Here is a 13,274-nt window from a genome sequence, read left to right on the forward strand (position 1 = left end):
GAATATTCCCACAGAAGGCTGGTAGGGAGAGTATTGTATTTTTGAATGAACCTTTTGTGTCTTGCTGTTCTAGCATCTGAATCAGAGGTGATATGGGATATGATATATGTCCCGTCTAGGTCGGTGATAGGGTAGAATATTGAATCAGAGGTGATATGGGATATGATATATGTCCCGTCTAGGTCGGTGATAGGGTAGAATATTGAATCAGAGGTGATATTGGAATACAATGTATTTTCTAGGTCAGTTCTACATCTAGAAATAAAGTCTAAATGTCACAAATAAGCTGCTTTTCATAGTTGTTCTACTTCCCAACAAAACAAATTATACATTTTCACATAGGATTCAAGAGTTTTTAAATCACGTTACAGTATTTTTTTTACGTAGGCTACCCAGCATTCCCTGCTAGTCTTTGCTTAAGGACGTATTGTGAATGCAGCTGCAGAGCATGTTTCTAGTGTGTAGGTTTCGGTTGGTGGGGTTTCGTGCAATGGCTTTTGTTACGCTGTTATTGTCATATTTCATCACATTTAGTCGTCGATGTTACATTCATTGCAAATTAAGCCCATTTCCCTCATATACTCACCGGGTATCATCAATGGCTGCCCCCCAAAAATATTTTGTGATGAAGTGACGTTACGAACATTTCGGAGGTAGATGATTGGCTTAAAACCAATTGGAACAAGCTAGGCTCTTCATTGGCGGGTTTTTGCTCTCTTTCTCTGAATTGGAACAAGCTGAAGCATCTGATTGGAGGAGAGGAGTAATGGAACAATTTGGACAATCGGAAACAGAGAGGAATGCGTGAAAGAATTGCCCATTCTTCTCAGTCCAATGAGGAGGGGAAATGGGGGGGGTTGCTGGGTGAGAGGAGCATGTTAAGTAGCCATGTGCTTTGAGCACCAGGTCAAAACAGTGATGACAGACACAGAAGCCCAGTCTAGGAGTTTTAATGATGAACCAGAGTATACATAGTGAAACAGGATCAAATGAAAGATAATTATTGCAATGTAAATCCAATAAACATTAAATAATAATGTCAGCAATCTCTATACACAAAATAACACACCATAATTGCTCTAATGTATTGTGTATGTGTGTATGCCTTAGTACATGGGACATTTGCATGCATACAGGCTATTTATTTTAACCGTCAGGTGTATGTATATCATTCGCAGTGATGGGGCGCCTGGAGCATTGATTGATTGGCGTTACACCATCAAGAGCAGTTTGAAGTGCATCTGGGCCACTGACCTGTGGACAGAAATTTCTATACTTGCAAAAGCTAAGTTATTCATGCCTTATATTGTTTTACCTATGTGTTATAGCTACTGCTGTAGAAAAAAAACATTAGATCTACCAAGAAGTTGAGTTTTCACTTGAAGATGCATTGATAAATCATGTTTGATTTATACATGTATATTTTAATGTCTATCCGTTTTTTTTACAGGTTCATCACGATCCTGTCTGTCTTTGCTACACAGTCCTTTTATTGAACTATGTAAATAAAATGTTAATGTGCTCATATAACGTGCATTTTGCTTGGGAACGGACCGACGTTAGTCTGGTGTCTCGCCTCAGGACTGCTTACCATGGGTTAACCTACCAGTAGTCTTATAGACTACAGACAATATAGCTCTGAGGGTCCTCAACACACACAAGCCTCTACACCGCGTTCAAGGTCTCGGTCCAGGTAGAGGGGAACAGGGAACTATTTACAATAAAAACGTCCGACCACCCAGCCAGCGGCTCAGTGTCCTTCACCTCGCCCCTTAGCGTCCTTCATTTCCGCCAGCCACTGGGCCACGGTCTTACCTCCCGCAGCAACAGAACAGAATCCCACTCCGCCGAAGCGGCTGTGCCCCGTCTCCCGCCGCTTCGGCAACCCACATTTGGAGCAGACGTGCTGCTCGCGTTGCTTTCTCTTCCCAGCTGTCCCCTCCTCTTTGTCCTCCGCCATCCTCTTCCTCCTCCAAGCCGTTGTCCTTGGCACCGGAGGAGGTAAAGAGGAGCCCGTCTGTGGTCCTTGGGCTTGCAGGGCTTGGGAGGGGCCGGGAAGTGCGGGGGGTTGTTGCTCCAGGTGGGCTGGCAGAATGGGCGTGTGGGCGGGCCCTCCTTGCTGGGTGGTCTGGCGTGGGACCGGGGGGGGCGGCGTAGGGAAAGGGAAGAGTGCCTGGATTCCCTCCCGCTGGTAGTGGAGGGGCTTGGCTGCAGGGAGGGGCTGGGCGGTGACGCTGGGGGCAGGAGCGAGCCCCAATCCCTGCTGCAGCACCATCCTCTCCCTCTGACACCGGGAGTACCTGAAACAGGGAGAGAAAACAAACACAAAGCTGTCACTCAGATTGTCATTAGTCACATATGTAACAAGTCTTCCATAAGTTAATGTCTTACCACTGACTGATGGTCTTTTGATTCAGCTCAAAGAGCTGAAGGTTGGTCTGGGCCATCAACCTCGGGCTGTTCAGCACTGCCTCCCGGATGGCCACGTAGTCTGCCAGAATGAGCGCCCACCTGCTCTTCTTGACGCCGGCAGACTGCGTGGCGCTGGGATGGATTTGACAGAGCTGTCTGCAAATTGCCTCCACCAAACAGCTGGTGCCCGGCCAACTTGCAGGGCCCAAGTTGAGTCCGAGAAGGCAACTGAAACAGAGGAGATAAATAATTAGAGAACATTGAAAAATAATGATAGCCATCGCCTGACCATATGCATTTAATGTAGAGGCAGGCAATATAATAGTAAGGTGGAGGACATGAACACTAACATACCGTTGGAGAGAGTCTTTTCCTAGGATAATGGACGACTTCCCCTTCGTTGCCTTGAACCGCCCCTGAACGATCCTCTCCTGGTGTCGGGCAGGGTTGATCAAACGTTGCTTTTCGAAGTCTGGCAACGCCAGCCACAGCGCCACCAGACCGTCTACCCTGCGGTCCGAGAGCCCCTGATGGTTCCTCACCCTCACCAAGGCCCTGGCAAGCCTGCAGACATGCTGGTAGCCCGGCATTGCATCAGGGCCTTGCGTCTCCCCCTGAAGATAAAGAGACATGGAAAAATCGATGAGGACAATGTCACACATTTAGGGGTAACACATAAGATTCTTCTACAAAGGAAATAGGAGATGTTTTATATTATGTAACTGAAAGTCACACTGATGGATTCTGTTAAAATGTAACATGTTTCAAGTTAAACTGTAGTTAGTTTGTATCCTGTTTAGTGAATGATTACTGTGAGTATTAATGGAGTTCAGGTCATGAAACTTTGTGTTTGCTAATTTAGAAACCATGACCTAATCAGATAAGAGGAAATTGCCTAGGATCAGAGCTCAGGGTCAGGCCCAGAAGATGGATAGCTAAACAAAGAGAGGACCATGGACATTCCACAGGGGAAAGGAGGGGAAAGTCATTGGGGTCATAAAATGTATAGCTGGGGAGTTGACGCCTGCAAGGGTAGAGAATAAGATGTGTTGTGAGCTTTCTAAATGTATGCACTCAGCTGATGGCATCCTTGGTATTATTAAAGACCTGAAAATTGTCTAGAGTTTTTTGTCTCAATTCCTTACGTCAAAGAGGTTGCAATAGCATTTTTCTTTTCAACAACACAAAAGGTAAATTATAATTACCTCTGGATCAGAGGAGTGGTCAGGGTGAGGAGAACCGTGTCGATCAGGGGCCTCAGGAGAGCTTCCGTCTTCAGGGGTGGTGGGACTGGATGGCCCAGACCTGGGTGCGTCAGCGGGTTCCCCTGATAGAGGTGCCGCTGAGCTGGAGGACGGGGCGCTCATAGGAGTAACATGAGGGATGTGGACTGTTGGGTCCACATCCTCCTCCTGAAAGCCCTCATCCTCCTCGTCGAGCTGCTCGACGGCGGCTGCCTCTTCCGGAAGGTCAGGGTCCGCGCTGACATCCTGCAGCACTCTGCCAGTCTGCGAGTACAGGTACTCCACTCCGAGGAGTTCCCCTATTAAAGCACAAAAAAAATCAGCCAAAAGCAGAGTAGGGAAGTGTTAATGGGATGTAATTAATGCAATTGATGTAAATGGTCATTCTCTTACTCGACTTACCCGTGTACTCGCTAGGCTTGGTGTAGTCCTTAACCTGTTCCTTGCCAAGCACCCTTTGGCTGCTAAGGTTAAGGATGTGCTGCAGATGGCCACTGTAGGAGAGCAGGGGCTGCCTGTTCTTTCCCTCCACTGCCGCTTGCGCACGGTCCTCGTCCCACCTCACCAGTCCATCCAACAGGAATGCCTGGAAATGCATGGCATTTGCCCTGGTACCTGAGAGAACAATGCATGATTAGGGTGGGAGAGCTGTTGCTGTTAACATTAAACTTTAAGCTCCACAATGTCAATTACCTGGGATGAACCGGTTGAGGTGGAGGTGGAATGACTCCAAGGATGTAGAGCCCCGTGCGCAGCGATAAACCGGCAAAATCACGCCGCCCTTGGTGATTTTGCCGGTCTCGGTGTACAGCTGTACACCGGATGGGTCCTGTATGCAGTGGAGGTGGCGCCTCTGCTCTTTCCAGATTGCCTGGATGCGGATGGAGTCCAGCAACGGGATGCCCAGGGTGTCGACCCGCTTCTCGCTGTTGAAGGTCTCGAGGAGGTCAAGGAGAAGGACTTCGGTCACCGCAGCTCCACGCGTACGACGCCGACAGTGAAGTGCCATCTCCTTCCTGCCGATCTGCCTCGAAACCTCCGCCTCGGTGAGGCCGACCATCCCGTGCTTCCCCTCCAGCTCAGACCTCTTGGCCTCCAGCAGTCGGCGGACATCGCCTGCATCCCACTCAAAGATGCAAGCTGACAGCTGCCGCATGAAGGGACCGTAGAGCTGGTGGCTCTCAGTGGTGACACCTGACGCGAACCGCCGCATCAGGTGCCAGATGTCTAGCCGAACCACCAGCTGGTCCCACTCATTGTACATGGCAGCTGTCTTTGATCTGCCGAAGCTGGAGCAGCAGTCTCGGTCCACGTACATGAGCTGGGGGGGCGCCACCCCGGCGAGCCGGTACCGCTCCATGAGACCAGCCGCCATGGGGAGCAGGCCCTCGCTCTCACCGGCAGTGAGGACACTGACGAGGACCTGGCCATGCTCGTTACCGACGTTGGTAACCCAGGCGGCCGTGTCTGCAGCGGTACCCGCAAGCTTTTTAGTCACCTTGAGACAGACACGCAAAGACAGAAAGGTAAAGACATTTTTTAAATATAGATATACAAAATCAGACATGACTTATCTTTACATTTTTAAGTGAAAACTCACCTTCTTGGTAGAGTCCATCTTTAAGATGGACCCAAAGATGGAGGTGACCCTGGCCTTCAGCTCGTCCAGTTGCGACAGCACGTCATGGCTGTAGACTGTCAGCAGCCAGACGGGTGAGGGCACCGGGGGCATCTCCGGTGGATCAGTGAACTGCCGCCCAGAGCCCAAGGCCAGAAACTGCTCGCACTCCCCGAGGTACCGTATACAACTCCGCATCCAGGACTCGCTGTGACTTTCACACAGCTTGCTATAGGTCTGTGACGCACTGTTCCCCAAAGTGCGCGACCTCAGCATCCTCACAACCCGCAGGTCACAGGACAGCCTAGAGAGAGAGAGAGATAAAGCATATGAATGACATGCATTCATTTTACTTAATTACTTAATTACTTAAAATCTTGTGAACTTACTTGTATGTCAATATTGCTGGGAACTGGCAGCGGTGCCGAGCGTCCAGCTGACTGACAAGGTCCCGTGACCACCCCGCGACCTTCTTCTTACACCGACCGCATTCCAGGTACTCAGTGGCCATGAGATACCAGCGGTCGATGTCCAAGACCCTCCGGATGGTCTTGTAGAGCCCAGCCTTGCAGAGTGTGCCTCTGCACCCAGACTGGGGGCATGCCAGCTTGTATGCCCATATACGTACAGGCATCCAAAGGAACAGCTGACATGCGAAGAAGGGGTCGGGGGATGCGGGTGGCTGATTGTAGATCGGCCGCGGTTGGGGAGGCGTCCACCACGTGACCAGGTCAGTGGTGAGTGTCGACCTCCCAAAGCTGTTCCTGGTGAACAGCGTGCGGCCGATCCACCGCTGCTGCTCCTTGGTAAGAGATGAACGCCAACTCTCTGGAAGCAGCAGCTGAGTGAGGGGAGAGAGTGAGAGGGAGAGTGATGGGGGAGAGTGATGGGGGAGAGTGATGGGGGAGAGTGAGGGGGGAGAGTGACAGGAGAGAGTGAGGGGGGAGAGTGACAGGAGAGAGTGAGGGGGGAGAGTGAGAGGAGAGAGTGAGAGGTCAGAGTGAGGGGGAGAGTGACAGGAGAGAGTGATGGGGAGAGAGTGACAGGAGAGAGTGAGAGGAGAGAGTGATGGGGAGAGAGTGAGAGGAGAGAGTGAGAGGAGAGAGTGGGGGGCGAGAGTGAGAGGAGAGTGAGAGGAGAGAGTGAGAGGTCAGAGTGAGGGGGGAGAGTGATGGGGAGAGAGTGACAGGAGAGAGTGAGAGGAGAGAGTGATGGGGAGAGAGTGAGAGGAGAGAGTGAGAGGAGAGAGTGGGGGGCGAGAGTGAGAGGAGAGTGAGAGGAGAGAGTGAGAGGTCAGAGTGAGGGGGGAGAGTGAGAGGTCAGAGTGAGGGGGGAGAGTGAGAGGAGAGAGTGAGGGGGGAGAGTGAGAGGAGAGAGTGAGAGGAGAGAGTGAGGGGGGAGAGTGAGAGGAGAGAGTGAGGGGGGAGAGTGAGGGGGGAGAGTGGGGGGGAGAGTGGGGGGGAGAGTGAGAGGAGAGAGTGGGGGGAGAGTGGGGGGAGAGTGAGGGGAGAGTGAGGGGAGAGTGAGGGGAGAGTGAGGGGGAAAGGAAGGGCTGGTAATGGTAACAGACAGGGAGAGAGTATGGAGAGAGTATGGAGATAGTATGGAGAGAGTATGCAGGAGACAAGACAACTGTGTAGAATGGCATACTATGGCATACTGTTTAATATCTTAACTGTGTGGTGTCATTACAGTTGATGAATTTACCTCAGCACTTTCTGAGGCAGGCCTTGGAGGCAGGAAGGACTGCCGGGGCAAATCCTCCTCTTCGCTCTGCCCCAGTAGGGCAGGAGCAGGGGCCGGGGCAGGAACCGGGGCCGGGACTTGGTCAGTTGGAGGCAGAGGCCGAGGGAGCGATTGGGGGACCTGTAGGGCTACGGCTTTTGAAGTGACACAGAAATAAATAAGTTGAATGAATGAATAAATAAATAAAATAAATGCATGCATGAATGAATGAAGACATATCACAAATTTAGATTACATTGATTAAATTAATAGCACATTCAAACATGCCCACATGAATATCAATCACTGACAGGATGTAACAAAAGAATGAAATGAGTGTTGGTCAAGTTTGAGAGTAAAACTGAAATGAAATTAGTGATTAAAATGGAAAAGAGAAACTCATGATTACGTGACATACAGGATGACCGCTACATACAGGATGACCGCTACATACAGGATGACCGCTACATGGAGGATGACCGCTACATGGAGGATGACCGCTACATGGAGGATGACCGCTACATGGAGGATGACCGCTACATGGAGGATGACAGCTACATGGAGGATGACCGCTACATGGAGGATGACCGCTACATGGAGGATGACCGCTACATGGAGGATGACCGCTACATACAGGATGACCGCTACATACAGGATGACCGCTACATGGAGGATGACCGCTACATACAGGATGACCGCTACATGGAGGATGACCGCTACATGGAGGATGACCGCTACATGGAGGATGACCGCTACATGGAGGATGACCGCTACATACAGGATGACCGCTACATGGAGGATGACCGCTACATGGAGGATGACCGCTACATGGAGGATGACCGCTACATGCAGGATGACCGCTACATGCAGGATGACCGCTACATGGAGGATGACAGACACATGGAGGATGACAGACACATGGAGGATGACAGACACATGGAGGATGACAGACACATGGAGGATGACAGACACATGGAGGATGACAGACACATGGAGGATGACAGACACATGGAGGATGACAGCAACATATTGGATGACAGCTACATGGAGGATGACAGCTACATGGAGGTTGACAGCTACATGGAGGATGACCGCTACATGGAGGATGACCGCTACATGGAGGATGACACATGGAGGATGACAGCAACATATTGGATGACAGCTACATGGAGGATGACAGCAACAAGGTAAGATATTTAATAGTGCATACATGCAGTGATTCTCCTTTAAACCCAGATGACTCTTACCAATACATTTCCTTGGGCTGATGATAGGAAAAAATTGAAAACACTTTAATACTTTAACTGAATACTTATCAAAACTTACCAAATGTCCTTTGTCAATTAATAGTGAAGTAAAAACATACATGTCAGCAGCTGCTTTGACCAGCTCTGCGTCCGAATTGATCCTTACTTCATATGCAGTTTAATTCAGTTTACAAAGAAAGACACGTTTGCCCCAATGACCATCAGGTTGTCACATATCATAGAATGCATTCAACTAGATACACTTCAAACGCATAACGCATGCCATCAAAAAACGAAAGTAAATAGTCAATTAAATAGTATAGAATTACAACTTTGAGATCTGCTTTTACCCCCAATCTGCCCTTACCATCAACATTACTTGCCAACATTGGAGAATAAATTAGACTACGATCACGAATATCCGACCAACGGGACATCAAAAACTGTAATATCTTGGAAAACATTCAGCTAGCGGGATATATACGCTGCACCGGCTACACAGAACAGCACACTCCAGTAAAATGAGGGGGGAGCGGTCTGTGAATATTTGTAAACAACTGCCGGTGCACGAAATCTAAAGAAGTCTCAAGATTTTGCTCGCCTGAAGTAGAGTATCTCATGATAAGCTGCAGACCACACGATTTGCCAAGAGAGTTTTCATAAACATTGTTCGTGGCTCTTCATTTACCACCACAGACAGACGCTGGCAGTAAGACCGCACTGAGTCAGCTGTATAAGGAAATAAGCAAACAGGAAACCGCTCACCGAGAGGCGGCGCTCCTAGTGTTCGGGGACTTTAATGCAGGGAAACTGAAATCAGTTTTACCTCATTTCTATCAGCTTGTTAAATGTGCAACCAGAGGGGAAATAAATTCTAGATCACCTTTACTCCACACAGAGACGCATACAAAGCTCTCCCTCGCCCTCCATTTGGCAAATCTGACCATAATTCTATCCTGCTTACAAGCAAAAATGAAAGCAGGAAGCACCAGTGACTTGGTCAAAAAAAAAAAAAGAGGTGAAATGAAGCATATGCTGGCCTCCCAGGTGGCGCAGTGGTCTAAGACACTGCATCGCAGTGCTAGCTGTGTCTCACAAGTAGCTAGAGTGTAGCTCCCTAACCCGGACGACGCTGGGCCAATTGTGCATCGCCCCATGGACCTCCCGGTCGCAGCCGGCTGCGACAGCCTGGGCTTGAACCCAGAATCTCTGGTGGCCCAGCTAGCACTGCGATAAAGTGCCTTAGACCACTGCGCCACTAGAGATTCTGGGTTCGAGCCCAGGCTGTCGCAGCCGGCCGCTACCGGGAGGTCCATGGGGCGACGCACAATTGGCCCAGCGTCGTCCGGGTTAGGGAGGGTTTGGCTGGCAGGGATATCCTTGTCTCATCGCGCACTAGCGACTCCTGTGGCGGGCCGGGCACAGTGCACGCTGACCAGGTCGCCAGGTGTACGGTGTTTCCTTTGACACATTGGTGCGGCTGGCTTCCGGGTTGGATGTGCATTGTGTCAAGAAGCAGTGCGGCTTGGTTGGGTTGTGTTTCGGAGGACGCATGGCTCTCGACCTTCACCTCTCCCGAGTCTGTACGGGAGTTGCAGCGATGAGACAAGACTGTAACTACTACCAATTGGATACCACGAAATTGGGGAGAAATAACAAAAAATAAATGAAGCATATGCTAAACTACAAGATTGTTTGCTAGCACAGACTGGAATATGTTCCGGGATTCTTCCTATGGCATTGAGGAGTACACCACATCAGTTACTGGCTTTATCAATAAGTTCATCGAGGACGTCGTTCCCACAGTGACTGTGGATTGAATCGTACTACACCGTCTCCGACGCTCGTCGGATGTGGCAGATCCTGCAAACTATTACAGACTACAAAGGGAAGCACAGCCGCGAGCTGCCCAGTGACATGAACCTACCAGACGAGCTAAATCACTTCTATGCTCGCTTCGAGGCAAGCAACGCTGAGATATACATGAGAGCATCAGCTGTTCCGGATGACTGTGTGATCACGCTCTCCGTAGCTGATGTGAGTAAGACCTTAACAATCTAATCACATCATCACGTCATTGTTTTAGAGAGAACATGGTGGTAAATCAAATTTTATTTGTCACGTGCGCCGAATACAACAGGTATAGATAGACCTTACAGTGAAATGCTTACTTACAGGCCCTAACCAACAGTGCAATTTTTAAGTAAAAAATAGACAATTAAAAAAACACTAAAATGACAGTGAAAATAACAGTAGCAAGGTTATATACAGGGTATTACGGTACAGAGTCAATGTGGAGGCTATATACAGGGTATTACGGTACAGAGTCAATGTGGAGGCTATATACAGGGTATTACGGTACAGAGTCAATGTGGAGGTTATATACAGGGGGTACCGGTACAGAGTCAATGTGCGGGGGCACTGGTTAGTCGGGCTAATTGAGGTAGTATGTACATGAATGTATAGTTAAAGTGACTATGCATAGACGATAAACAGAGAGTAGCAGCAGGGTAAAAGAGGGGGAGTGGCGGGACCCAATGCAAATAGTCCGGTTAGCCATTTGGTTACCTGTTGAGGAGTCTTATGGCTTGGGGGGTAAAATCTGTTGAGATGCCTAGACTTGGCGCTCTGGTACCGCTTGCCATGCGGTAGCAGTGAGAACAGTCTATGACTGGGGTGGTTGAGGTCTTTGACCATTTTTAGGGCCTTCCTCTGACACCGCCTGGTGTATAGGTCCTGGATGGCAGGCAGCTTAGCCCCAGTGATGTACTGGGCCGTACGCACTACCCTCTGTAGTGCCTTGCGGTCAGAGGCCGAGCAGTTGCCATACCAGGCAGTGATGCAACCAGTCAGGATGCTCTTGATGTTGCCCCTGTAGAACCTTTTGAGGATCTGAGGACCCATGCCAAATCTTTTCAGTCTCCTGAGGGGGAATAGGTTTTGTCGTGCCCTCTTCACGACTGTCTTGTTGTGCTTGGACCATTCTAGTTTGTTGGTGATGTGGACACTTGAAGCTCTCAACCTGCTCCACTACAGCCCCATCGATGAGAATGGGGGCGTCCTCGGTACTCCTTTTCCTGTAGTCCACAATCATCTCCTTTGTCTTGATTACTTTGAGGGATAGGTTGTTATTCTGGCACCAACTTAATGATTGTGTTGGAGTCGTGCCTGGCCATGCAGTCGTTGGTGAATAGGGAGTACAGGAGGGGACTGAGCACGCATCCCTGAGGGGCTCCAGTGTTGAGGATCAACGTGGCAGATGTGTTGCTACCTACCCTCACCACCTGGGGGCGCCCGTCAGGAAGTCCAGGATCAAGTTGCAGAGGGAGGTGTTTAGTCCCAGGATCCTTAGCTTAGTGATGAGCTTTGAGGGCGCTATGGTGTTTAACGCTGAGCTGTAGTCAGTGAATAGAATTCTCACGTAGGTGTTCCTTTTGTCCAGGTGGGAAAAGGCAGTGTGGAGTGCAATAGAGTGCATCATTTGTGGATCTGTTTGAGTGGTATGCAAATTGGAGTGGGTCCAGGGTTTCTGGGATAATGGTGTTGATGTGAGCCATTACCAGCCTTTCAAATCACTTCATGGCTACGGACGTGAGTGCTACGGGTCTGTAGTCATTTAGGCAGGTTACCTTAGTGCTCTTGGGCTCAGGGACTATGGTGGTCTGCTTGAAGCATGTTGGTATTACAGACTCAATCAGGGGCATGTTGAAGATGTCAGTGAAGACACCTGCCAGTTGGTCAGCACATGCCCGGAGCACACATCCTGGTAATCTGTCTGGCCCAGCGGCCTTGTGAACGTTGACCTGTTTTAACTTGGTATGGATAGGGGGCAGTATTTTCACGGCCAGATAAAAAACGTACCCGATTTAATCTGGTTATTACTCCTGCCCAGAAACTAGAATATTAGTAGCTTTGGATAGAAAACACTCCAATGTTTCTAAAACTGTTTGAATGGTGTCTGTGAGTATAACATAACTCAAATGGCAGGCCAAAACCTGAGAAGATTCTGTACAGGAAGTACCCTGTCTGACCATTTCTTGGCCTTCTTTGTCATCTCTATCCAAAACAAAGGATCTCTGATGTAACGTGACACTTTCTAAGGCAACTATTAGGCTCTCAGAAGGCGCCAGAACATTGAATGATGACTCTGCAGTTACTGGCTGAAAAACAGTAGTGCATTTGGTAAGTGGTCGATCTGAGAACAATGAGACGGGTGCGCACGTGAAGAGTCCATTTTACTTTTTCAGTCTTTGAACGAAAACAACGACTCCCGGTCGGAATATTATCGCTGTTTTACGAGAAAAATCGCATAAAAATTGATTTTAAACAGCGTTTGACATGTTTCGAAGTACGGTAATGGAATATTTTTAATTTTTTTGTCACGATACGCGTCCGCGCGTCACCCTTCGGATAGTGTCTTGAACGCACGAACAAAACGCCGCTATTTGGATATAACTATGGATTATTTGGATCCAAACCAACATCTGTTGTTGAAGTAGAAGTCCTGGGAGTGCATTCTGACGAAGAACAGCAAAGGTAATCCAATTTTTCTTATAGTAAATCTGAGTTTGGTGAGTACCAAACTTGGTGGGTGTCAAGTTAGCTAGCCCGTGATGGCGAGCTATCTACTCAGAATATTGCAAAATGTGCTTTCACCGAAAAGCTATTTTAAAATCGGACACCGCGATTGCATAAAGGAGTTCTGTATCTATAATTCTTAAAATAATTATGTTTTTTGTGAACGTTTATCGTGAGTAATTTAGTAAATTCACCGGAAGTGTTCGGTGGGAATGCTAGTTCTGAACGTCACATGCTAATGTAAAAAGCTGTTTTTTGATATAAATATGTACTTGATTGAACAAAACATGCATGTATTGTATAACATAATGTCCTAGGAGTGTCATCTGATGAAGATCATCAAAGGTTAGTGCTGCATTTAGCTGTGGTTTTGGTTTTTGTGACATTATATGCTAGCTTGAAAAATGGGTGTCTGATTATTTCTGGCTGGGTACTCTGCTGACATAATCT

The 13,274-nt window shown here is 48.7% G+C and overlaps 1 protein-coding gene across 1 annotated transcript; it reads right to left on the minus strand.

The window, feature by feature from the left end:
* Nucleotides 1-1,750: 1,750 nt before the first annotated feature.
* On the minus strand, nucleotides 1,751-7,285 carry LOC115181922 (uncharacterized). Its single transcript, XM_029743614.1, has 10 exons — nucleotides 7,276-7,285; nucleotides 6,982-7,154; nucleotides 5,664-6,115; nucleotides 5,257-5,578; nucleotides 4,350-5,154; nucleotides 4,059-4,271; nucleotides 3,618-3,955; nucleotides 2,767-3,026; nucleotides 2,392-2,640; nucleotides 1,751-2,300 (listed from the first exon to the last, which is right to left on the minus strand). Exons 1-10 carry the CDS (start codon nucleotides 7,283-7,285, stop codon nucleotides 1,751-1,753), a joined length of 3,372 nt encoding a protein of 1,123 aa, XP_029599474.1.
* Between the last annotated feature and the right edge of the window lie 5,989 nt (nucleotides 7,286-13,274).

This window comes from Salmo trutta, unplaced genomic scaffold, assembly GCF_901001165.1.
Source record: "Salmo trutta unplaced genomic scaffold, fSalTru1.1, whole genome shotgun sequence".
NCBI classification, from domain to species: Eukaryota; Metazoa; Chordata; class Actinopteri; order Salmoniformes; family Salmonidae; genus Salmo; species Salmo trutta.